General features: G+C 42.9%; 1 protein-coding gene across 1 annotated transcript in view; it reads left to right on the top strand.

The window, feature by feature from the left end:
* LOC144593578 (annexin A10-like) overlaps positions 1-23,787 on the top strand; it is a 70,694-nt gene that overhangs the window by 14,719 nt on the left and 32,188 nt on the right. Inside the window, exons 3-5 of the mRNA XM_078399389.1 lie at positions 10,416-10,529; positions 17,438-17,528; positions 20,304-20,383. Coding sequence (XP_078255515.1) covers positions 10,416-10,529; positions 17,438-17,528; positions 20,304-20,383 — 285 coding nt within the window. The remainder of the gene's footprint in view (positions 1-10,415; positions 10,530-17,437; positions 17,529-20,303; positions 20,384-23,787) is intronic.

Here is a 23,787-nt window from a genome sequence, read left to right on the forward strand (position 1 = left end):
TCTGGGTTTAATTTTGTACTTGACAAAACATGTTAGAAGAGTTCTTCGGGTTTCATGGCACAATAGTGAGCCCAAACCCGAACATCATTTATGGACACATAACACTGATGGCTGATCAGATCAAGTCCACACTTGGAATTCACCGAAGTCAGCACCGGCGACAACCTACGTCACCTGGAGACAACCTACGACAGCGCCCACGTCAGGAGACGTCAAGCTACTACGCTCACTGGCGTCAAACCCACTGTCGCCGAAAAGTGTTCAACATTCTGAAAATCCAGCGGTGACCAGAAAGACGCCACTACGACTCTTTGGAGACGACTCACGACCGTACAGGCGACACCCCGGCACCCCGGAGACTCAGGTTCGATCCTGACTACAGTTGCCTAGTCCCCTGCAGTAGCCTAAAAAAGTTCCAGGATCACATGGTGGTGCAGCAGTAGAGTTGCTGCCTTACAGCGAATGCAGCGCCGGAGACTCAGGTTCGATCCTGACTACGGGCGCCGTCTGTACGGAGTTTGTACGTTTTCCCCGTGACCTGCGTGGGTTTTCTCAGAGATCTTCGGTTTCCTCCCACACTCCAAAGACGTACAGGTATGTAGGTTAATTGGCTGGGCAAATGTAAAAATTGTCCCTAGTGGGTGTGGGATAGTGTTAGTGTGCGGGGATCGCTGGGCGGCACGGACCCGGTGGGCCGAAGGGCCTGTTTCTGCGCTGTATCTCTAAATCTAAAATCTAAAATCTAAAAAGAAATCTACACCAGGCACAGTGATAGCAAACCTGTTAGATCAGTCATTTTAACATATATTGTCAAATATGCAGAGGTGATGCTTTATTACAAAGGGTGGGAATGGGAAATTGTTGGGTCATTGTATTTCCATGGATTGATTGATTGAAAGGGACAGAATGGAAACAGGCCCTTCAGCCCATGCCGACCATCAATCACCCGTTCACACTAGTTCTATGTTGTCCCAATTTCACACCCATTCCTTACTGCTATTAATTAACTTACAAACCTGCAGATGCTTGTACAAAATGAAGGTATCACAAAATGCTGGAGTAACACAGCAGGTCGGGCAGCATCTCTGGAGAGAAGGAATGGGTAACGTTTCGGGTCGAGACCCTTCTTCAGACTGATGTCAGGGGGGCGGGACAAAGAAAGGATATAGGTGGAGACAGGAAGACAGTGGGAGAACTGGGAAGGGGGAGGGGAAGAGAGGGACAGAGGAACTATCTGAAGTTAGAGAAGTCAATGTTCATACCGTTGGGCTGTAAGCTGCCCAAGCGAAATATGAGGTGCTATTCCTCCAATTTACGGTGGGCCTCGCTATGACACTGGAGGAGTCCCATGACCTTAGACTAGCCTTAGAGGGAGTACAGAGAAGGTTCACCAGATTGATCCCTGGGATGGCAGAACTTTCATATGAAGAAAGACTGGATAGACTAGGCTTATACTCGCTGGAATTTAGAAGACTGAGGGGGGATCTTATTGAAACATATAAAATTCTTAAGGGGTTGGAGAGGCTAGATGCGGGAAGATTGTTCCCAATGTTGGGGAAGTCCAGAACCAGGGGTCACAGCTTAAGGATAAGGGGGAAGTCTTTTAGGACCGAGATGAGAAAACATTTCTTCACACAGAGAGTGGTGAGTCTGTGGAATTCTCTGCCACAGAAGGTAGTTGAGGCCAGTTCATTGGCTATATTTAAGAGGGAGTTAGATGTGGCCCTTGTGGCTAAAGGGATCAGGGGGTATGGAGGGAAGGCAGGTACAGGATACTGAGCTGGATGATCAGCCATGATCATATTGAATGGCGGTGCAGGCTCGAAGGGCCGAATGGCCTACTCCTGCACCTATTTTCTATGTTTCTATGTTTCTTTGACAGAAAGACCTGCACGTCTTTTGAAACTGGGAGAAAACCTGAACACCCAGAGGAAACCTACACAGAGAGAATATACAAGCTCCACGTAGACAACATCGGAGTTCAGGATCGAACCCAGGTCTCTGGTGCTGTGAGGCAGCAGGTCCACCAGCTAGGTCACTGTGCTGCCCGTGACAGCAGGGGCGTGTGGCTGGAACTAGGGGGTGGTGTCCTGACCTGCAGTGCCACCTTATGGTTGGATTGAACGCCACGCGCTCAGGAATCCCACAGTGAACTTCACAACTTAAAACGGTGTTTCCAAGAAAGTGGCCATATTTGCAAAGTGCAAATTGTGCGTAAAGGACTGTTTTACCTGGTAATGATTGCACCAATGATACCTTTGGGGCGAGATGGCGGCCACAGGGAAACTCACCAGACATTTCTGTACGATGATCCACCATGGGCACGGCTGGCGTTTGCCCAGCTCCGTAAGCAAGAGCCGATGTTCCCACGGGTCACGCAGTGTGGTGTCCTTCACTGCTGAAGAGAAAAGGAACCTTCCTCAGTCAACCTACGATTGTCACGATTCAGTCATGGCAAAATTAACCGCATTGCACAGGGACCAGAAGTAAGATGGTTATTTAACTTCCACACTGTGTCATTGATATCTCGTACACAGCATCTGCTAGTCTCAGTTTTCAATCGTCAGCATTGTTGAAAAATAAATCTCGTGGTGCCCTTCACTGATCGCTGTTCTTTTGCCTATTCCTTGATATGTCCACATCTCAGAGTGACTGGGCCATGCACAGCATTGGAGTTGTGGGTATACAGGCATACGGGGAACTGCCAAGTACTATTGCCCCATGTCTTCCCTTTCCTCCATTTTCTGAACCTGTACTGTGGCTACCTTGGAGAGAATACTTCAAGCATCAGTCTGAAGAAGGGTCTCGACCCGAAACGTCACCCATTCCTTCGCTCCAAAGACGCTGCCTGTTCCGCTGAGTTACCCCAGTTTTTTAGTGTCTATCTCCAGTTTAAACCAGCATCTGCAGTTCCTTCCTACATACTTCAAGAATCATCTCACTTCCAAACGGTACGTACACTAATAGAAATAGACCTTCAAGCCCTCCATGCATCTCTTGAGGGGAATGTGCAGGTCCCACTTTAGTGCGCGTTTGGCTTGCATTATGCCACAGCACTGAAGCCAAAGTCTTTTTGCCTCACCACACAAAATTTTGAGGAGATTGGAAAAGGCACCATGCACAGCACATGTTTTTAACTCCAAAGGAGTGAACTTTCCAGGCACATCCGAACACGTTTTTAAAAGACTTATCAAGTCAAGTCAAGTCAATTTTATTTGTCTAGCACATTTAAAAACAACCCACGTTGACCAAAGTGCTGCACATCAGTTCAGGTACTAAGAAACGAACATACAATGGCACACAAACATAACAGCACATACATAAACAGTTCACAGCGCCCCCCCCCCCCCCCCTCAGAGGGCCTCAAACGCTAGGGAGTAGAAATAGGTTTTGAGCCTGGACTTAAAGGAGTCGATGGAGGGGGCAGTTCTGATGGGGAGAGGGATGCTGTTCCACAGTCTCGGAGCACAATAAAGATTGCAGTTTTCTAATGTGATATTCACAGAAAGGCATAGTTAGGTTTCCCTTGTGTCAGTTTCACTGTGTGCTGTTCCATTGATCGCCATCGATCGGTTGATCTGCAGTGCCTCACTGCAGTGCCCACTTGACCTTGCATCCTCAATCTTATAAGGCAGCCCTTTTCACCTTTGCAAACATGCAATGAAAGCAGCACTCTTCGACCGACTCGAAAATACCGCTGCAACGATGCAGATGCAGGCATACTGATGCAGAGTACTCCGAGACACCCCGAAGAGACGGGAGATGCCTCACTCGGCCATCCACCAAGGAATACAAGATGGAAGGGAGAAAATGCAAGGATGATTTGTCCTTGTGTGTGAACACAGTGTAGAGTCTGGTGGAGCAGACAGTCCAAAGATGCAGCTCAAGAGCTGGCCCTTCACATTGTGTGGTTTCATGAGGTTTCAGAGAGTTGTGAATCTGTGGAATTCTCTGCCTCAGAAGGCAGTGGAGGCCAATTCTCTGAATGCATTCAAGAGAGAGCTAGATAGAGCTCTTAAGGATAGCGGAGTCAGGGGATATGGGGAGAAGGCAGGAACGGGGTACTGATTGGGAATGATCAGCCATGATCACATTGAATGGCGGTGCTGGCTCGAAGGGCCGAATGGCCTCCTCCTGCACCTATTGTCTATTGTCTAAAAGCTGATAGGTTTGTGAGTAAATAAAAATAGATATTTTCCAGACCAGTTCATTGAAGATCGTGCTTAAGATGAAGATAGACGCAGAATGCTGGAGTAGCTCAGCGGGACGGGCAGCATCTCTGGAGACAAGGAATAGGTGACGTTTCCCATTCCTTCTCTCCAGAGGTGCTGCCTGTCCCGCTGAGTTACTCCAGCACTTTGTGTCTATCTTCGATGTAAACCAGCATCTGCTGTTCCTTCCTGCACATGCTTGAGATGAATACGAGGTGTGCTATTGCAGATATTATTTAAGGGAGCTTCGTGCTGGACTAATACTTCCAGTTCAAACAAGAACCTCACCAAAAGATCAAAGGTCACATTTTCTACTGGCGTTTAAGCCCAGAAGTGGGAGCGATTTTGCTCTTCTCTAAGTTAAGTCTATTTCCAACAGCATCATTCTTTTTCAGTTTTCTGAGAAAGGATTTCTCACCAATAATTAACGAGGAAAGCGCATTTAGAAATTTGACAAGTGTGTGAAGTGGTGGGATGTAGATTTCCTGTTTGATTCCCTAAAGATGGCTGATGGAATTCACAGGCAAACCCGCAAATAAGCAAAAAGTCCACCTGCTTTTTCCTTGCCAGTGATCGCTTTAAAATGGAAATTTGGGACGCACAACAGCTATGGGGCCACATTTATGATTTTACTTCACTTACGAATGAAAAATGGGTTGCTTGTTTGAATGCTTTTTTGTTAAGAGAGGATGCAAATGGTCACTTCAGAACTGCAAGCCTCTGAGGGAACCTCTGCTCCACCAAAGATAGACACAAAATGCCGGAGCAACTCTGGATAGAAGGAATGGGTGACGCTTCGGGTCGAGAACGTGACCCAAGCTGAAGAAGAGTCTCGGCCTGAAACGTCACTCATTACTGAAGAAGGGTCTCAACTCAAAACGTCACCCGTTCCTTCTCTCCAGAGATGCTACCTGTCCCGCTGAGTTATTCCAGCATTTTGTGTCTTTCTTTGGTGTAAACCAGCATCTGCAGTTCCTTCCTACACATTTCCTCGGCTCTACCAAGTTTGATTGTCTGCAGGTTTGGATTTCCTGTGCAAGCTTAAAGATCCTCACAGCCTCATAATAGGAGCCAAACTATTTCCACCCAATGTTTATTCATCCTCAACACACTCCGCTATTCCTCACACCTTTTCCACACAAAGATCGGTGGATGTATGCAAACAGCTGCCAGAGGAGGTAGTTGAGGCTAGGACTATCCCAACATTTAAGAAACAGTTAGAGAGGTACATGGAAAGGACAGGTTTGCAGGGATATGGAGCAAATGCGGGCAGGTGGTACTAGTGTAGCTGGGACATGTTGGCCGGCGTGGGTAAGTTGGGCCAAAGGGCCTGTTTCCACATTGTATCACTCTATGACTCTATGACCTGAGTCATAATGCCTCCTCCATTTCCAGCGAATTGGCTGAAGTGGTGTTTTCCATTAAATTTTCATTTATTTAATTCACACCAAGGATAAGTCGTCCTTGCATTTTTCCTCGTTGCTCATCTGCGGATTGGATACATCCTGTTTTTTTCTGATTCCACACATCTTTTTTCTTCTGTCTACTGTGGCTTTTTTTTATTGCTGCTATATGTTTCTGCACTTATTGTATACGTTTTTATGTTTGTTCTCCATTGAAACCACTTTGGCATATTGTACAACCCTAAGGTGGATATGACAACTTTTCTGTATGCGTTCCTTTTGCATAATGCTGGTTTAGTCAGTCTGACTTCAGGGATGGTGGCACTTTTATATGTGGAGAGGTGAGGTTTAACGAGGCTTTTATTCTTGGCGATTTAGAATAAGTGGTGCTCTAATAGAAACTTACGATTTTTTGACAGGGCTAGACATACTCAATGTTTCCACTGTCTGGAATATCTATAATCAGAAGTTAAAGACAAGAGTCAAGAACATTCAATTGTCATATGCACTAGGAATGAAACAAAGAAACTCCTACTTGCTACAGCTTTACTGGTACATTACTGCAAGGCCTCAGAATGTTAAGACATACAGTAAGACACTTGGAACTGAGTTGAGGAATATTTATTTCCCAGATCAGCAAAGTCCAATACTGCACAGAATCATTTAAGAATGAGATGGATAAATTTCTAGCACCAAAGGATCTAAAGGAATTTCTAATGGATGATCAGCCATACTCTCACTGAATGACAGAACTCCTATTTTTCTGTTTCTCTGTGACATAATGTTTACAAAAAATGATGCTTTTCAAAATTGCAATACCTCATCCTCTTCAATAAACAAAGTAGATTTATTTTTATGAAATATCTCAAAGCACATTTTTGCAATAAACGATCAATGCAGTGCAGAGATTATGGTTGGGAAGGAATAGCCAGCTACTATTCTCCACTTACAAAGTCACATTCAACTATGATGTTGTCTGCAAGGTAACATTCATCTTGCAAATAAAAGACCTCCAAGCTCTTCCTCACCCAGGTAGACAGATTCCCTTCCTATCCATAATTCAGTACTTCCAATAACGCAACACGTCCTTTGGTACAGCTCAATAATGTCAACTTGCACCGACAGTTTCAATTCCAGGAGCATAATTTAATCCATAATTTTCAAAAATAGGATTGCCGAACTGACGAAAAGGGGAAAAAAAATGGAACTCTATCACACGACTCTAAGATGGTGATGTGTTATTTCATTATCACCTGTTCGTCAACATGAATAAAATCCAACGCATGTTTTTTTTGTTGTAAAATTCATTAAAGCTGCATCAGAAAGCTTTCATTCTGCATTTCAATATTTCAATGCGCATAGCCACGCTAAATCGTGGAGCACGAGAAAACGGGGAAACGAGTGCAGATTATTATTTGCTCTTCCTCAGGCAGTCACACGGAATTCTGAAAGGTGCTGCTTATGTTTTCACTCTCCATCACACTTGGCATAATGAGATGCTTTGAAATTTACTCTACCCTGATCTGCCTGTTACTTCATAGCTGATGACCATACTGCACCACGGAAAGACGCAGTTCTACAGTGCTATTTAATCGGAGCACTGTTTGGCAGTCTTACAGTCAAGCCTTCTCCTACCAATCAATGTGTCAGCTCCTTTAATTATTTTGTCACATTTTGAATGATAGAAACAAAAGATAAATTTTTAAAAGTTTCCTGCCCTGTCTGTAGTTTGAGGTTCAAGGAAACCAAAAAACAGCTTCCACTGGTTCTTAATTGTGCTTATTTCCTCCTTGTTTGCAATCTTTTCTTTGGCATTATGTTATTAATACTGGTTTATTATTGTTTGAAGCAGCTTATCCATATAATCGAGTAACTCGCTGCAGTCTTCCTAATTTACCGTGCAAAAAATATGTATAATTTAAGGATTTAATGGATTGTTAATAAACAGGTATGCTCAATATATATATATTTTTATACAATAGATGCAGGAGTAGGCCATTCGGCCCATCGAGCCAGCACCAACATTCAATGTGATCATGGCTGATCATTCCCAATCAGTACCCCGTTCCTGCCTTCTCCCCATACCCCCTAACTCCGCTATCCTTAAGAGCTCTATCTAGCTCTCTCTTGAAAGCATTCAAAGAATTGGCCTCCACTGCCTTCTGAGGCAGAGAATTCCACGGATTTACAACTCCCTGACTGAAAAAGTTTTTCCTCATCTCCGTTCTAAATGGCCTACCCCTTATTCTTAAACTGTGGCCCCTGGTTCTGGACTCCCCCAACATTGGGAACATGTTTCCTGCCTCTAACGTGTCCAACCCCTTAATAATCTTATATGTTTCAATGAGATCCACTCTCATCCTTCTAAATTCCAGTGTATACAAGCCTAGTCGCTCCAGTCTTTCAACATACAACAGTCCCGCCATTCCGGGAATTAACCTAGTAAACCTACGCTGCACGCCCTCAATAGCAAGAATATCCTTCCTCAAATTTAGAGACCAAAACTGCACACAGTACTCCAGGTGCGGTCTCACTAGGGCCCTGTACAACTGTAGAAGGACCTCTTTGCTCCTATACTCAACTCCTCTTGTTATGAAGGCCAACATTCCATTGGCTTTCTTCACTGCCTGCTGTACCTGCATGCTTCCTTTCAGTGACTTATGCACCAGGACACCCAGATCTCATTGTACGTCCCCTTTTCCTAACTTGACACCATTCAGATAATAATCTGCCTTCTTATTCTTACCACCAAAGTGGATAACCTCACACTTATCCACATTAAACTGCATCTGCCATGCATCCGCCCACTCACACAACCTGTCCAAGTCACCCTGCAACCTAATAGCATCTTCCTCACAGTTCACACTGCCACCCAGCTTTGTGTCATCTGAAAATTTGCTAATGTTACTTTTAATCCCTTCATCCAAGTCATTAATGTATATTGTAAATAGCTGCAGTCCCAGCACCGAGCCTTGCGGTACCCCACTAGTCATTGCCTGCCATTCTGAAAGGGACCCATTTATCCCCACTCTTTGCTTTCTGTCTGCCAACCAATTTTCTATCCATGTCAGTACCCTACCCCCAATACCATGTGCTCTAATTTTGCACACTAATCTCCTATGTGGGACCTTGTCGAAGGCTTTCTGAAAGTCAAGGTACACTACATCCAACGGCTCTCCCCTGTCCATTTTCCTAGTTACATCCTCAAAAAGTTCCAGAAGATTAGTCAAGCATGATTTCCCCTTCGTAAATCCATGCTGACTCGGAATGATCCTGTTACTGCTATCCAAATGCTCAGCAATTTCGTCTTTTATAATTGACTCCAGCATCTTCCCCACCACTGATGTCAGACTAACTGGTCTATAATTTCTTGTTTTCTTTCTCCCTCCTTTCTTAAAAAGTGGGATAACATTAGCTACCCTCCAATCCACAGGAACTGATCCTGAATCTATAGAACATTGGAAAATGATCACCAATGCGTCCATGATTTCTCGAGCCACTTCCTTAAGTACCGGGATGCAGACCATCAGGCCCTGGGGATTTATCAGCCTTCAGTCCCATCAGTCTACCCAACACCATTTCCTGCCTAATGTGAATTTCCTTCAGTTCCTCCGTCCCCCTAGGATCTCTGGCCACTAGAACATCTGGGAGATTGTTTGTATCTTCCTTAGTGAAGACAGATCCAAAGTACCAGTTCAACTCGTCTGCCATTTCCTTGCTCCCCGTAATAAATTCCCCTGCTTCTGTCTTCAAGGGACCCGCATTTGTCTTAACTATTTTTTCCTCTTCACATACCTAAAGAAGCTTTTACTATCCTCCTTTATATTATTGGCCAGTTTACCTTCGTATCTCATCTGTTCTCCCCGTATTGCCAATAGGTGTTTAGGGCAGCACGGTGGTGCAGCGGTAGAGTTGCTGCCTTACAGCGCTTACAGCCCCGGAGAACCAGGTTCGATCCCAACTAGGGGTGCTGTCTGTGCGGAGTTTGTACGTTCTCCCCGTGACCGCATGGGTTTTGTCTGAGATCTTTAGTTTTCTCCCACGCTCAATAGACAATAGACAATAGGTGCAGGAGTAGGCCATTCGGCCCTTCGAGCCAGCACCACCATTTAATGTGATCATGGCTGATTATTCTCAATCAGTACCCCGTTCCTGCCTTCTCCCCATACCCCCTGACTCCGCTATCCTTAAGAGCTCTATCTAGCTCTCTCTTGAATAAATTTAGAGAATTGGCCTCCACTGCCTTCTAAGGCAGTGAATTTCCGAGATTTACAACTCTCTGACTGAAAAGGTTTTTCCTCATCTCTGTTCTAAATGGCCTACCCCTTATTCTTAAACTGTGGCCCCTGGTTCTGGTCTCCCCCAACATTGGGAACATGTTTCCTGCCTCTAACGTGTCCAACCCCTTAATAATCCTATATGTTTCGATAAGATCCCCTCTCATCCTTCTAAATTTCAGTGTATACAAGCCTAGTCGATCCAGTCTTTCAACATATGACAGTCCCGCCATTCCGGGAACTCCAAGGATGCATAGGTTTGTAGGTTAATTGGCTTGGTATAAGTGTAAATTGTCCTTAGTGTGTGTAGGATAGTGTCAATGTGTGGGGAATGCTGGTTGGTGCGGACTCGGTGGGCTGAAGGGCCTGTTTCTATGCTGCATCTCTAAACTAAACTAGACTAAAAAATAATAGATGGTTTATTTCACTGAAAATCAATCAAACGTTAGAAGCAAGGATTCGGTGCATTTGGCTGTAACTAGCTATCAATGCTCAATAAGAATATTTTCTTCCTTCAAATACAGGATCTGATTACTGACCTAAAGGAGAAATTGTCTGGACATTTCAAGGAAGTAATGGTCGGACTGACGTACCCACAAGCTTTCTTTGATGCTCATGAACTGAGACATGCCATGAAGGTACTGCACAAAGTTTCTGAATATTGTCACAAGGATATTGTTGCTAACTCCCTCATTAATGAAATATGTATAATTTAAGGATTTAATGGATTGTTAATAAACACGTATGCTCAATATTTTTTTTAAATATATAATAGATGCAGGAGTAGGCCATTCGGCCCTTCGAGCCAGCACATTTTTGTTGAAATGGGGTCATGTTATTGTTGGCTGTATTGGACTGGAAATAAGAATAGAAAGATTATATAAGGCAAACTAATAACTTTGATTTCAAATTATTATTTAATCTGCTTTCTGCACAAAAGTTATTCATCAGTTCCTAATGATATATTTTTGAGTCATGAAGTTAATTATTATCAACCTTTCCAGCCAATTATTCAATTAAAAAAAAATTATATTATGTATCTAGATTGTGGCATCTCCTTCCTGCATGCAACAGTGGGAGAGAGGTGCTTGTATGAAGATGGGAGAAGGGTGGAGGGAAATGAAAAGATAGACAGACAATAGACAATAGGTGCAGGAGGAGGCCATTTGGCCCTTCACGGCTGATCATTCTCAATCAGTACCCCGTTCCTGCCTTCTCCCCATACCCCCTGACTCCGCTATCCTTAAGAGCTCTATCTAGCTCTCTCTTGAATGCATTCAGAGAATTGGCCTCCACTGCCTTCTGAGGCAGAGAATTCCACAGATTCACAACTCTCTGACTTAAAAAGTTTTTCCTTATCTCAGTTCTAAATGGCCTACCCCTTATTCTTAAACTGTGGCCCCTTGTTCTGGACTACCCCAACTTTGGGAACATGTTTCATGCCTCTAACGTGTCCAACCCCTTAATAATGTTATATGTTTCGGTAAGATAAGATGGGAGAAATCCTGGAAGATACACCATGTTGGAAGCAAAAGGACCATATTGTCTCTTGGGATAGATGGCTGACTCCATGAACTTCTGAACTTAAAAAGCCACAGAAGCAAACAAATAATCCAAAATGGGATTGCGTTACAATCTTCTCAAGTTCAACTGAAGCACCAAAGAAATAGATTGAAAAGAGAAACATAAGAGAAAAATTCAGAGATATAATTTTATATAGACAGGTATATTTAATAGCACATATATATATATATATATGTGAAAAGAGAAACATAAGAGAAAAATTCAGAGATATAATTTTATATAGACAGGTATATTTAATAGCACATATATATATATATGCTATTAAATATACCTGTCTATATAAAATTATATCTCTGAATTTTTCTCTTATGTTTCTCTTTTCAATCTATTATATATATAAAAGAAATGTATACACCATGTATAAAGAATGTACTTCTCAGTTGAATCAGAAAGGTAAGTTATAGACAGTATGAAAAGAAGGAAAAACGAATTTTGCGGTCCATACTGTTGTTAGAATCTTGAAATCACACCGAATGAGATATGTATTGAAGTAAAATCTCTCATTGACTAAATTTAGATCCTTCAAAGCTGGCTGAAGTTTGAATAGGAAAAACACATGTTCCGTTGTTTTTGTTTGGTTATATCCACATTTGGGGTTTCTTTTGTACTATTTGCTTAAAATTGTGACGATTATTCTTCAACTTCTCATTCCCTATAAAAGGCCTTGCCTCCTGTCAGCAAAAATCAGAAAATCTGGTCGAGCCACACTTGAGTGCTCAGCAGTCAATTTGAAATGGTTGAAATACCTGACTTGCTGTCTGCTGTATTCCCACGGCTGCACTTACTTTCTGCAGTCTTGTACGTCCGATGTAGATTGCAGTATCTACTTCCCAAGGGTGGATTCTGATGCCTTTGGATCCCCGATAGCTTGCTATCAAAGCCTTTTGATTTGATTTTATATATATATATATATCTGTTTAGAGACATGGTAAACATTTTAGGTATTTAAATCATTAAGCAAATAAAATATAATGCTTGACCAAAAAACAAAAACCTCTGAGTTAGAAATTAATTTGAAACAGTAAGATTAAATAACATAGAATAAAACACACAATATTGTGGATCAGTAAGTTAAAGGAAAACTGAACGCACCAGTACACCCATTCTGTGTGTTATCAAGTGTTAACTTCCACAATTAAACCACCAGTATTCAAACAAGAATTCAATTTTTTTCATGTCCAAATACTGTAAGGCATGCAAAAATAGGGCAGCATGGTGGCGTAGCGGTACAACTACTGCCTCACAGCACCGGAGACCCGGGTTCGATTCCGACTTAAAGTGCTGTCTGTACGGAGTTTGTACGTTCACCCCGTGACCTGAGTGGGTTTTCTCCGAGACCTTCAGTTTCCTCCCACACTCCAAAGACGTGCAGGTTTGTAGGTTAATAGGCTTGGTATAAATGTAGAAATGTTCTTTTTAAAAATTATCCCTAGTGTGCGTAGGGTAGTGTTAATGTGCGGGGGTCGCTGTTCGGTGCGGACTTGGTGGGCCGAAGGGCCTGTTCTCTAAACTAAACTAAACTGTTCGAGGTTGAAGAGGACAGGTCTGAATCAGAATGAGGAATTGTTTGGTCTCAGGCTGGAGTTGATGTGCAATCACGTTACATTGAGACCTGTACCAGAGAGAAGTTCCTTCTGCTTTCCATATGGATTGTTATCAAGAAAAAAATAGCATGTAGCTTGAAGCAATCAATGTCCCTTTTCCCTGACCCAAATGGTCTTGGCACTGACAATTCACCTTTACTGTAAACAAGGCAGGCACGCAGAATGGTCCACATCATGATTGCGGCTCAAATCAATCACAAAAGCAAATTTTATAAATGAAGCTGATCTTGTTACAAAAGATGTGCACACACACCAGTGCAAGGGTTCACACAGCTTCGCTAGCCTCAAGAAGGTGTGGCCTGATCATCGTGTGATGAAAGAAAATAACTGCAGATGCTGGTACAAATCGAAGGTATTTATTTCACAAAATGCTGGAGTAACTCAGCGGGTCAGGCAGCATCTCAGGAGAGAAGGAATGGGTATTGACGTTTCAGGTCGAGACCCTTCTTCAGTCTGAAGAAGGGTCTCGACCTGAAACGTCAATACCCATTCCTTCTCTCCTGAGATGCTGCCTGACCCGCTGAGTTACTCCAGCATTTTGTGAAATAAATACCTTTGATCGTGTGATGAGGTCAGCACAATGGTGCAGCGGGTAGAGCTGATGCCTCACAGCACCAGGGACCCAGGTTCAATCCTGACTTCCGCTGCTGTGTGTGTGTGTGTGTGTGTGTGTGTGTGTGTGTGTGTGTGTGTGTGTGTGTGTGTGTGTGTGTGTGTGTGTGTGTGTGTGTGTGTGTGTGTGTGTGTGTGTGTGTGTGTGTGTGTGTGTGTGTGTGTGTGTGTGTGTGTGTGTGTGTGTGTGTGTGTGTGTGTGTGTGTGTGTGTGTGTGTGTGTGTGTGTGTGTGTGTGTGTGTGTGTGTGTGGAGTTTCCATGTTCTCCCTGTGACCACATACATTTCCTCTGGGCGCTCTAGTTTCCCTCCCACACCCCAAAAGACCCAAGGGTTTGTAGCTTAATTGGCCATTGTAAATTGCCGTTTAATGTGTAGGAGGTGGCGCAGTGGGATTCCAAAACGAGTGTGAATGGGTGACCAATGGTCAGCATTGACTCGGTGGACCAAAGGACCTGTTCCCATGCTGTAATTTTCAACCAATCGATCATTGAATAATGACTGAATCTTCCTCAAGATCACATATTTTCTTGACTTCAGTAGTCGGTAAGATAGGCACAGATAGTCTCATGTATTGATTTATCCGATAAGTGCCAGCTACAGATGAGTTTCCTATTTTCAGTCTGAAAATTTTCAGTCTGAAGAAGGGTCTCGACCCGAAACGTCACCCATTCCTTCTCTCCCGAGATGCTGCCTGTCCTGCTGAGTTACTCCAGCATTTTGTGAATAAATCGATTTGTACCAGCATCTGCAGTTATTTTCTTATACTGAGTTTCCTATTTTGTTTAGTTTAGAGATATGCAGCACAGAAACGGGCCCTCCGACCAGAGATCCCTGCATATTAACACTATCCTACACACACAATTTTTTTTTACATTTACCAAGCCAATTTTATACCTGTATGTCTTTGGAGTATAGGAGGAAACCAAAGATCTTGGAGAAAACCCATGCAGGTCACGGGGAGAACGTACAAACTACGTACAGGCAGCACCCTTGGTCGGGATCGAACCCGGGTCCCCGGGCGTTGCAGGCGCTGTAAGGCAGCAACTCTACCGCTGCGCCACCGTGCCGCCCTCTTAGGCAGGGTGAAAAGACACAGTTTTTTTAAAAAATCATTGTGCTCTACGGTTTGAAGTATGATTAATTTTTACTTGCAGAACCAAAAAGAGAACCTGCAACTTCAATTCTGCACAGCAGTTAAACAGTGATTTGAAAAGTTATTCCGCATTATTAGCTGTTTATGTTGCAGAGTGAGAAATCGCAGCCTGGCTTCGTGACTCATTGCTGCAATAAACTATAATTTGACAGGCAGCCCTGTTGAATTTAATTCCATGGCACTAATTAAATTTCAAGATGATGTTAAAAGACTTAAGTGGTAAACTGCAAAAACATTGAAGTCATTATTAAAAATTCCATTAAGTTTACTCAAGTAGGTTAAAGGTCATATTTAGTTTAAATATTCTTTCTTTCCTCAGTGTAATATTAGCAACTTTTAGATTGCCATTGATTGTCTGAGGGCATCTTAGATAATATTTTATCTTAAAGCAGAAGCATTATTAACAGTAATTTGCTAGCACTGACAACAGGGAGTGCAAGGTTTTTGCATATGCAGACACATTCAGTATGATTGTTTTGCCAGTCCGGAATTCGGAATAACATTTTAGTTTCTTGAATTCAATATAGCAGCACAGCAACAGAAAATCTGCACTATCAAATGATGTGAATCTCCAGATGCATCACATGATGCAGAACAAACATTTCCCAATGGAGTTTAAGCATTGAAACATAACTGACCTAAATCTATCATTAAGATGACTATGTCCTTTTCACATAAGGAACGCCTCACATGCACTAATAATGGGAGGCAAGCACCCTGCTTAGAATGATGTATGTTCCACACCTAATTTTGCAATGGGTCATCCATGTGGTTCGGAAATAAAAATTATGCTATGTGAAAATGTTCATAACAAGCAAACCATCATTTTTCTTCTCCCCCCTCGCTTCCCTGTGTCTCACCTGGATCCGCACCCATTTCACCCCTTCCCTCTACCCCATTCCCTTCCACCTATTTCCACCTTCCGCACAATTTGTACTTCAACTTTCCTTATCTCACACTTTTTTGTCTTTTCATCTCTGGCCTTTGCCTAAGCATCTGCCTATCAGAAACTCCCCTTACATGTATCCACCTTTCCCTTGCCAGCTTTTGTCCTGCCCTCACCTCTCTTCCAGCGGTCTCCTCCCCCCAACCCCCACCCCCACCCCCTCTACAATCACTCTGAAGAAGGGTCCTGACCCGAAAAGTCACCCATCCAGGTTCTACAGAGATGCTGCCTGACGCACTGAGTCACTCCAGAACTTTGTGACTTTTTTGGCAAACCAGCCTTTGCAATTCCTTGTAGCTCATCATTGTTGTTGCGTTGCATAACTATTATCCAGAAGGATAATAATTATGCAACATAACAGCAGAAGGATCTGGATAGACAAGGTAAAGGAACAGTGAAGATAACAACACAGGTAGATGTGGCGGTGAAGATAGCTGTCTTCATTACAGCACAGAATCTAAGAGCAGGAAGGTTATGGTACAACGTTATATCACATTGGTTAGACCACAGCTGTGTACAATTCTGGCCACTACATTATAGGAAGGACATGGTTGTACGGGAGAGGGTGGCGAGGAGATTCTTCAGGGTGTTGCAAGAGGCGGAGTATTTCAGTTATGAGAAGAGAATGCATAGGTTCGGCTTGTTCTTCTTTCAGTGAAGCAGAAGAATATGGGGGGGGGGGGGTATACAAAATTATGAGGCATAGAAAGATAGATAGTAAGAAATGTGTAGGGAGGAACTGCAGATGCTGGCTTAAACCGAAGATGGACACAAAATGTTGGAGTAACTCAGCGGGACAGGCAGCATCTCTGGAGAGAAAGAATCGGTTAGGTTTCGAGACGAGATTCTTCTTCAGACTCTTTTCAGACAGATAGTAAGAAACCTTTCCCAGATAGAACAGGTGGCAGCGATAAACATCCCCAATAGCATAGATGTTTAAAACAAGAGGAAACTGGTTTACAGTAAGGGTTAAGTGGTTGAGGGGGATATAGGGAAGAACTATTTACCCTAGAGGGCGTTGCAATCTAGAATGCATTCAATGAATGGGGGGGTCAGGTGGACTCAACATATCGAGCCAAGCACTTGAATCACCAAGGCAGAGAGGGCCAACAATCAAGTGCTAGTAAATGGGTTTAATATGAAAGGGTGTCTAGGCCAGCATGAACATGGTGGGCCAAAGTATCTGCTTGTGTGGTGTATGACTCTGTGACTGAAACCGTATCTTATATGGTTCTGGAGTCATGGATTTACATTAGTACTTAAGAGGGGTGTGTTTATGGGATTCTCCATTAGTCCATGCAGGGACATGCATCTCTCATTGGGACATGCATCCTTGTGAAGGTAAAAGGTTCAGATTTATTTTACTTAAATCACTACTATCCAAAAACTATAATGGAAAAGTTAAGCAAGGCACCGACACTAATAATCTTCATTGTATTGTGCTCCTCCTAAAATACCATTTTTGATCCTGATATCAATGCAGTGAGATGAAGATTTTTTTCCCCCACTGCTGTGTGTTGCAAAATACATTATTTCTCAGTTGATATCATGGCACAACTGCATTTGTTTCACAGACCTGTTAATCTTGTAAGACCTTTGCAAGGGTATTCGATGAACTATTTTATTTCCTCTCTTCATGTGAAGGGTGCAGGTACAGATGAAAACTGCCTAATTGAAGTTCTTGCCTCAAGGGCAAACAATGAGATCTACGCCATCAACGAATGCTACATGATGCGTAATGTATTTTTTATATTATATTTAAATAACTTTCAATTCAAATTTCCAGATATAACAGTTTGGAATGAGGTGACACGAGCCAAACCATATTTATGAATATGCACTGTTTGCTACAAGAAAATGGTTGTGACCTAGTGGTTGAACCATTGTGATCCCAAATACAATTAAAACACAAAGTACATGTACTATAACTCCAGGATAAGCGCTCAACTAAGAAAATCAAGCCCAAAGCCAAAGTATTATCTAACTATCTAACTTACAATGTGACAGCTTACAATAAATGACTCATAGAAACATAGAAACATAGAAAATAGGTGCAGGAGGAGGCCATTTGGCCCCTCGAGCCAGCACCGCCATTCATTGTGATCATGGCTGATCATCCACAATCAGTAACCCGTGCCTGCCTTCTCCCCATATCCCTTGATTCCGCTGGCCCCTAGAGCTCTATCTAACTCTCTTTTAAATTCATCCAGTGAATTGACCTCCACTGCCTTCTGTGGCAGAGAATTCCACAGACTCCATATGCAAAAAAACAGCAACCTACATATTAATTAGCTCTTTAAAAAAAAACACAGATCTTGTAGATGCAAGTATATCATTGGTGTTATCAAGTGGGCACCTCCCTTCATTGGTGTTTCGTTGAGTAGTGAGATTTTGACCTAGCAACAAAAAAGGATTGGTTCAATATAAGTAATTAGGTTTGTTTCTTCTGGAAAAATTTGGAGTATTATTTTTAGAATATTGAAAACCTCAAACCTTGGTGGATCTGAAGATGAATTTGATGATGTTCTCTAGGTTGTGGCGACATTCATTATAGGGCACACATGCTGCAGGAACTAACCATCTTTGAGAGAGTGAGCTGAATATTCAGTCCAGCCCACTTCAAGCAAACTGCTTTTTAGACAATAGACAATGGGTGCAGGAGGAGGCCATTCGGCCCTTCGAGCCAGCACCGCCATTCATTGTGATCATGGCTGATCATTCAATGTGATCATGGCTGATCATTCAATGTGATCATGGCTGATCTTTTTCCTGCATGTTATCTATTATCTTGGGTATTATTCTGTCTGTTGCCAGGCAGATATTTATACACTTGGCTTAAGCTTTGGCAGAGAACCTTTGAGGAGCCAGTGTTATTTCACACATCACAGGAGTACCCGGATTGCAAACTTTACATAATGAGGTTGTTAAAATGGCTTACACAGTAAATCACTCCATCTGATTTTAAACCAGGCACCTTAAAGGTTTACACACTAGAGTTTATAGCAGAAATGAAAAAGAAAAATGACACTGCCTCCAGGACACTGCATTGATGGAATACTAAAGCACATAGGGTAGTTAATGCCTCTTTTCTCTTTTTGAAGGTGGCCATTATCTAACTTGTTTTGCAGCACAAATGTCTCACATCACTTAGGATAGTCACAAAGAGTTGGAGTAACTCAGCGGGTCAGACAGCATCTCTGGAGAAAGGAATAGGTGACCTTTCGGGTCGAGAACCTTATATAATCTTTCAGCTCATATTCTGAATTGACCAATCCAATACAGCTAACAATAACATTAACCCATTTCAACAAAAATGTACTGCTAAATAAATCACTTTTTTTAATGAGGGAGTTGACAACAGTATCCTTGTGACAATATACGGAAACTACTATTTGTCAGAAGGATCTCGACCCGAAATGTCACCTATTCTTTTTCTCCCGAGATGCTGTCTGAGCTGCTGAGTTACTCCAGCTTTTTCTGTCTCTCTTCGGTTTAAACCAGCATCTGAAGGTCATTGCCACGTGTTTCACATCATTTATCAGACTAAGGAGCAAACTGCAGTGAACGTTGGAACAAGGTTCGATGAGGGAGATGACAATGGCTTGCAGACAACAAGCTCCTAAAAAAATATTCCGGTGTCATGTTGACTGGTCTTTAACTATTGACCTGAAGCTGTAGGACTATGTGGCGCCCAGAGATAATGAATATACCTCAACTATGTCCATACAAGACATATCCAAGAATGATGATTGAACAGTCTGGATATAGTTGTTAAGTATGATAACCACCTTGAGAAGCTATACTGGGTTTACTACATAAAGGCAAATTCTTAGCATTCTCAGAGCAGATCTATGTCAGACCACTGCTTGAGTTGACTGGCTTTTTGGACTGTTGGAAGTTAATTGGATTTAAAATAGCTATACTCTTATCCTTGATTAATGTCTGAGATATTGGTGATAGGTACATTCATATTCCTTTGTTATTGAATTTAATAACATTACAGTTTAGTTTAGTTTAGAGATACAGAGTGGGTATCAGATGCTTCTGCCCCCCGAGTTCATGCCGACCAGCAATCCCTGTACACCAACACTATTCTTCACACTAGGGACCATGTGCAGAAGCCAATTAACCTACAAACCTTCACGTTTTTGGAATGTGGAATGAAAACTGAGGAAACCCAGAGGAAACCCACGTGGTCACAGAGAGAATGTACACACTCCATACATTCTGGTGCTGTAAAACAGCAACACTACCACGGCACCAAATATATCCCTTTTTTTTAAACATTTGCCTTTCAAAACAAGTTTCTATTGATTTGCTATTTCACTGGTCCTAACATGAACACATTTATTGAATTAAGAAGTGACCCCATTCCAATTTAATTTCAAGAACTCTGGGTTACTAATGTTACATCACACCACAGATGGTCCTTAGCCATTGAGCAAACGAAATATTCAAAAATTTCACATTGGCCGGCAATATAATTTGAATATTTTTGTTTTGATTTTAGAATTCGGCATACAACTTCAAGAGGATATTGATTCGGAAACATCCGGACACTTCAGAGATGCTCTAATGCTGCTTGCACAGGTATCTTCTGACTTATTAATATTGTTTTCATTGTGCATTGACTTGAGTGAAAGTAATCTGATGTTGTAATATAAAATTTGAGGAAGGATATTCTTGCTATTGAGGGCGTGCAGCATAGGTTTACTAGGTTAATTCCTGGAATGGCGGGACTGTCATATGTTGAAAGACTGGAGCAACTAGGCTTGTATACACTGGAATTTAGAAGGATGAGAGGAGATCTTATCGAAACGTATAAGATTATTAAGGGGTTGAACACGTTAGAGGCAGGAAACATGTTCCCAATGTTGGGGGAGTCCAGAACAAGGGGCCACAGTTTAAGAATAAGGGGTAGGTCATTTAGAACTGAGATGAGGAAAAACTTTTTCAGTCAGAGAGTTATGAATCTGTGGAATTCTCTGCCTCAGAAGGCAGTGGAGACCAATTCTCTGAATGCATTCAAGAGAGAGCTAGATAGAGCTCTTAAGGATAGCGGAGTCAGGGGGTAGGGGGAGAAGGCAGGAACGGGGTACTGATTGAGAATGATCAGCCATGATCACATTGAATGGCGGTGCTGGCTCGAAGGGCCATTGGCCTCCTCCTGCACCTATTGTCTATTGTCTATAAAACCCTTTAAGCAACTCATTAATTGAGGGCTGATAATTCTGATGATTTCTCATCTTGGGACAAACTCATAAAAATAGCAAGCTCACTTTCACCAGTTGTTTTCAATTGGAACAGAATCAATCACGTCTATAGACAAAAGATCGAATGCCTTCTGTGAGCGGAGACAGCGCAGTGGTGTAGTTGCTAGAGCTGCCTCACAGAGCCAGAGACCCGGGTTCAATCCCGACATTCGGTGCCGTTCTCCCTGCATGTTCTCCCTGCGACCTTGTGGGTTTCATCCGTGTGTTCAGGTTTCCTCCTACATCCCAAAGACCTGCAGGTTTGTGGGTTATTTAGCCTCTGTACTTTGCTCCTCGTGTGTAGGGAGTGAAGTGAATGAGAAAGTGGGAAAGAACTACTGTGAACTGCTGACAGAGTCATAGAGTGACACAGTGTGGAAACAGGGCCTTCAGCCCAACTTGCCTACACCAGCCAACATGTCCCAGCTGCACTAGTCCCACCTCCCTGCGCTTGGTCCATATCCCTCCAAACTAGTCCTAACCATGTACCTGTCTAATGCTGGTATCACAAAATGCTGGAGTAACTCAGCAGGTCAGGCAGCATCTAGGAGAGAGGGAATGGGTGACGTTTCAGACTGAAGAAGGGTCTCGACCCGAAACATCACCCATTCCCTCTCTCCTAGATGCTGCCTGACCTGCTGAGTTACTCCAGCATTTTGTGATACCTTCGATTTGTACCAGCATCTGCAGTTATTTTCCTACACTACCTGTCTAATGCTGATCATTAGTTGGTGTGGACTTGGTAGGCCCAAGGTGCTGTACATCTAAACTAAACTAAACCAAAATATGGTGCATAATACAAGTTATGTTATTTTATCCTTACTCAAAAGTTTTGGAATTTGCACCAGCCATCTGTCAGAATTGTTGATACATTTCAGCAACTGTGAGACCCAACTCCAATTGGACTTGATTCTTTACATTGTGCTGTGCAAGGCTGGTGGGAATTTGGCTTTTGCTTGACCTTCTCCAATGACTGGAGAATCTTAATCATCCAATATGGTGCATTTGTCTCAGTGAGGCCTCAGGAACAGACAACACATCTGTTACAGTGTAATTAGAGGGACAGTCAGACTGGTCAGAGAACTGGGTAGGGGAACGGGTTCATCTCTCCCCCTTCCCAGTTCTATGACCAGTCTCTCTGATTACATTGTATCTCTGTCTGCTTTGTTGTCACCTTCTCCTAGCTAACATCTACTATTCCACATTTTCCTTGATTTGCATCTCTTCGGATCTCTTACACTTCCTTATCTCTGTAACTCCCTCTCCCCTGACACTCAGTCTGAAGAAGGGTCTCAACCCGAAACGTCACCCACTCCTTCTACCCAGAGATGCTGCCTGTCCCGCTGAGTTACTCCAGCATTTTGTGTCTACCTTCGGTGTAAACAAGCGTCTGCAGTTCCTTCCGACACAATCCATCTGTTACGGTTGGATCCCGGGAATGATTTAGATTTAGATTTTTAGATTTAGAGATACAGCGCGGAAACAGGCCCTTCGGCCCACCGGGTCCGCGCCGCCCAGCGATCCCCGCACATTAACACTATCCTACACCCGAGGGACAATTTTTACACTTGCCCAGCCAATTAACCTACATACCTGTATGTCTTTGGAGTGTGGGAGGAAACCGAAGATCTCGGAGAAAACCCACGCAGGTCACGGGGAGAACGTACAAACTCCATACAGACGGCGCCCGTAGTCAGGATCGAACCTGAGTCTCCGGCGCTGCATTCGCTGTAAGGCAGCAACTCTATCGCTGCGCCACCGTGCCGCCGATGGAATTTCCATCACAGTAAAACCCGAAGCAATGCAACCCCAGAAAGGGACAAGAGATCTTATTCCAATGGGAACCGGTGAATAGATAGGGTGACGTTTGCCTCAATGAGACAACAGGGATGCCCCTCTGTATGCAGCAGAGGTCTGTATATAGGTCTCCAAGGTAAAACAAGCATCTTTGGGCAGGAAGGTCAATCATGGACTTTCGTGGTTTATTTAAGCTCAATTTCCTGTCTAAACCTATGTTGTCAAGAGCTTACATAACCCAACATACCAACATCCCAAGTAGGCTCCAAATAATTTCCTTCCATGAATTTTTCAAATTCTCCTCACTGCAGAATGTGCCCTCAGGCATATTGTAGTCATGGCCTTGTATTAATTTGATTTAAAAAAAGATTTGAATTCTAAAGAGGTTCCCATCTGATAAGGCAAATGTGCTCAGGCAGAATAGTTTCAGGATCATACCAAGCAACAGTTTTAGAGCAGTTTATCCTGATAGTTTCCAATATTTAATCTTTACACCAAAGTGTAAATTCCAGGCGTCATAAGGGACTTAGATTGCAATTCAATTGAAATTATAATCTGAACATTTATAGGAAGAGAGTTGAAAAAACGTAACCATAAAAATAAATTACAGTATTGCTGGGAAGTAGATATGCGGTCCTTGGAGATGTGGTGCAATGGCACCCAATGCAATCACTTCATAACACAAGATCTCAGACTCAAAACAATAACTGTTTCTCCCGAAGAACTGTTCTGAAGAAGGGTCTTGACCCGAAACGTCACCTATTCCTTTTCTCCAGGATGCTGTTGTTGTGATATTGCAAGGACTACTTTGTTGTATCACAAGGACTACTTTGTTTGCCTGTGTAGTAACGTGTATATAAGGCACGGTGGCGCAGCGGTAGAGTTGCTGCCTTACAGCAAATGCAGCGCCGGAGACTCAGGTTCGATCCTGACTATGGGTGCCGT

The sequence above is a fragment of the Rhinoraja longicauda genome, chromosome 1 (genome assembly GCF_053455715.1).
Source record: "Rhinoraja longicauda isolate Sanriku21f chromosome 1, sRhiLon1.1, whole genome shotgun sequence".
NCBI classification, from domain to species: Eukaryota; Metazoa; Chordata; class Chondrichthyes; order Rajiformes; family Arhynchobatidae; genus Rhinoraja; species Rhinoraja longicauda.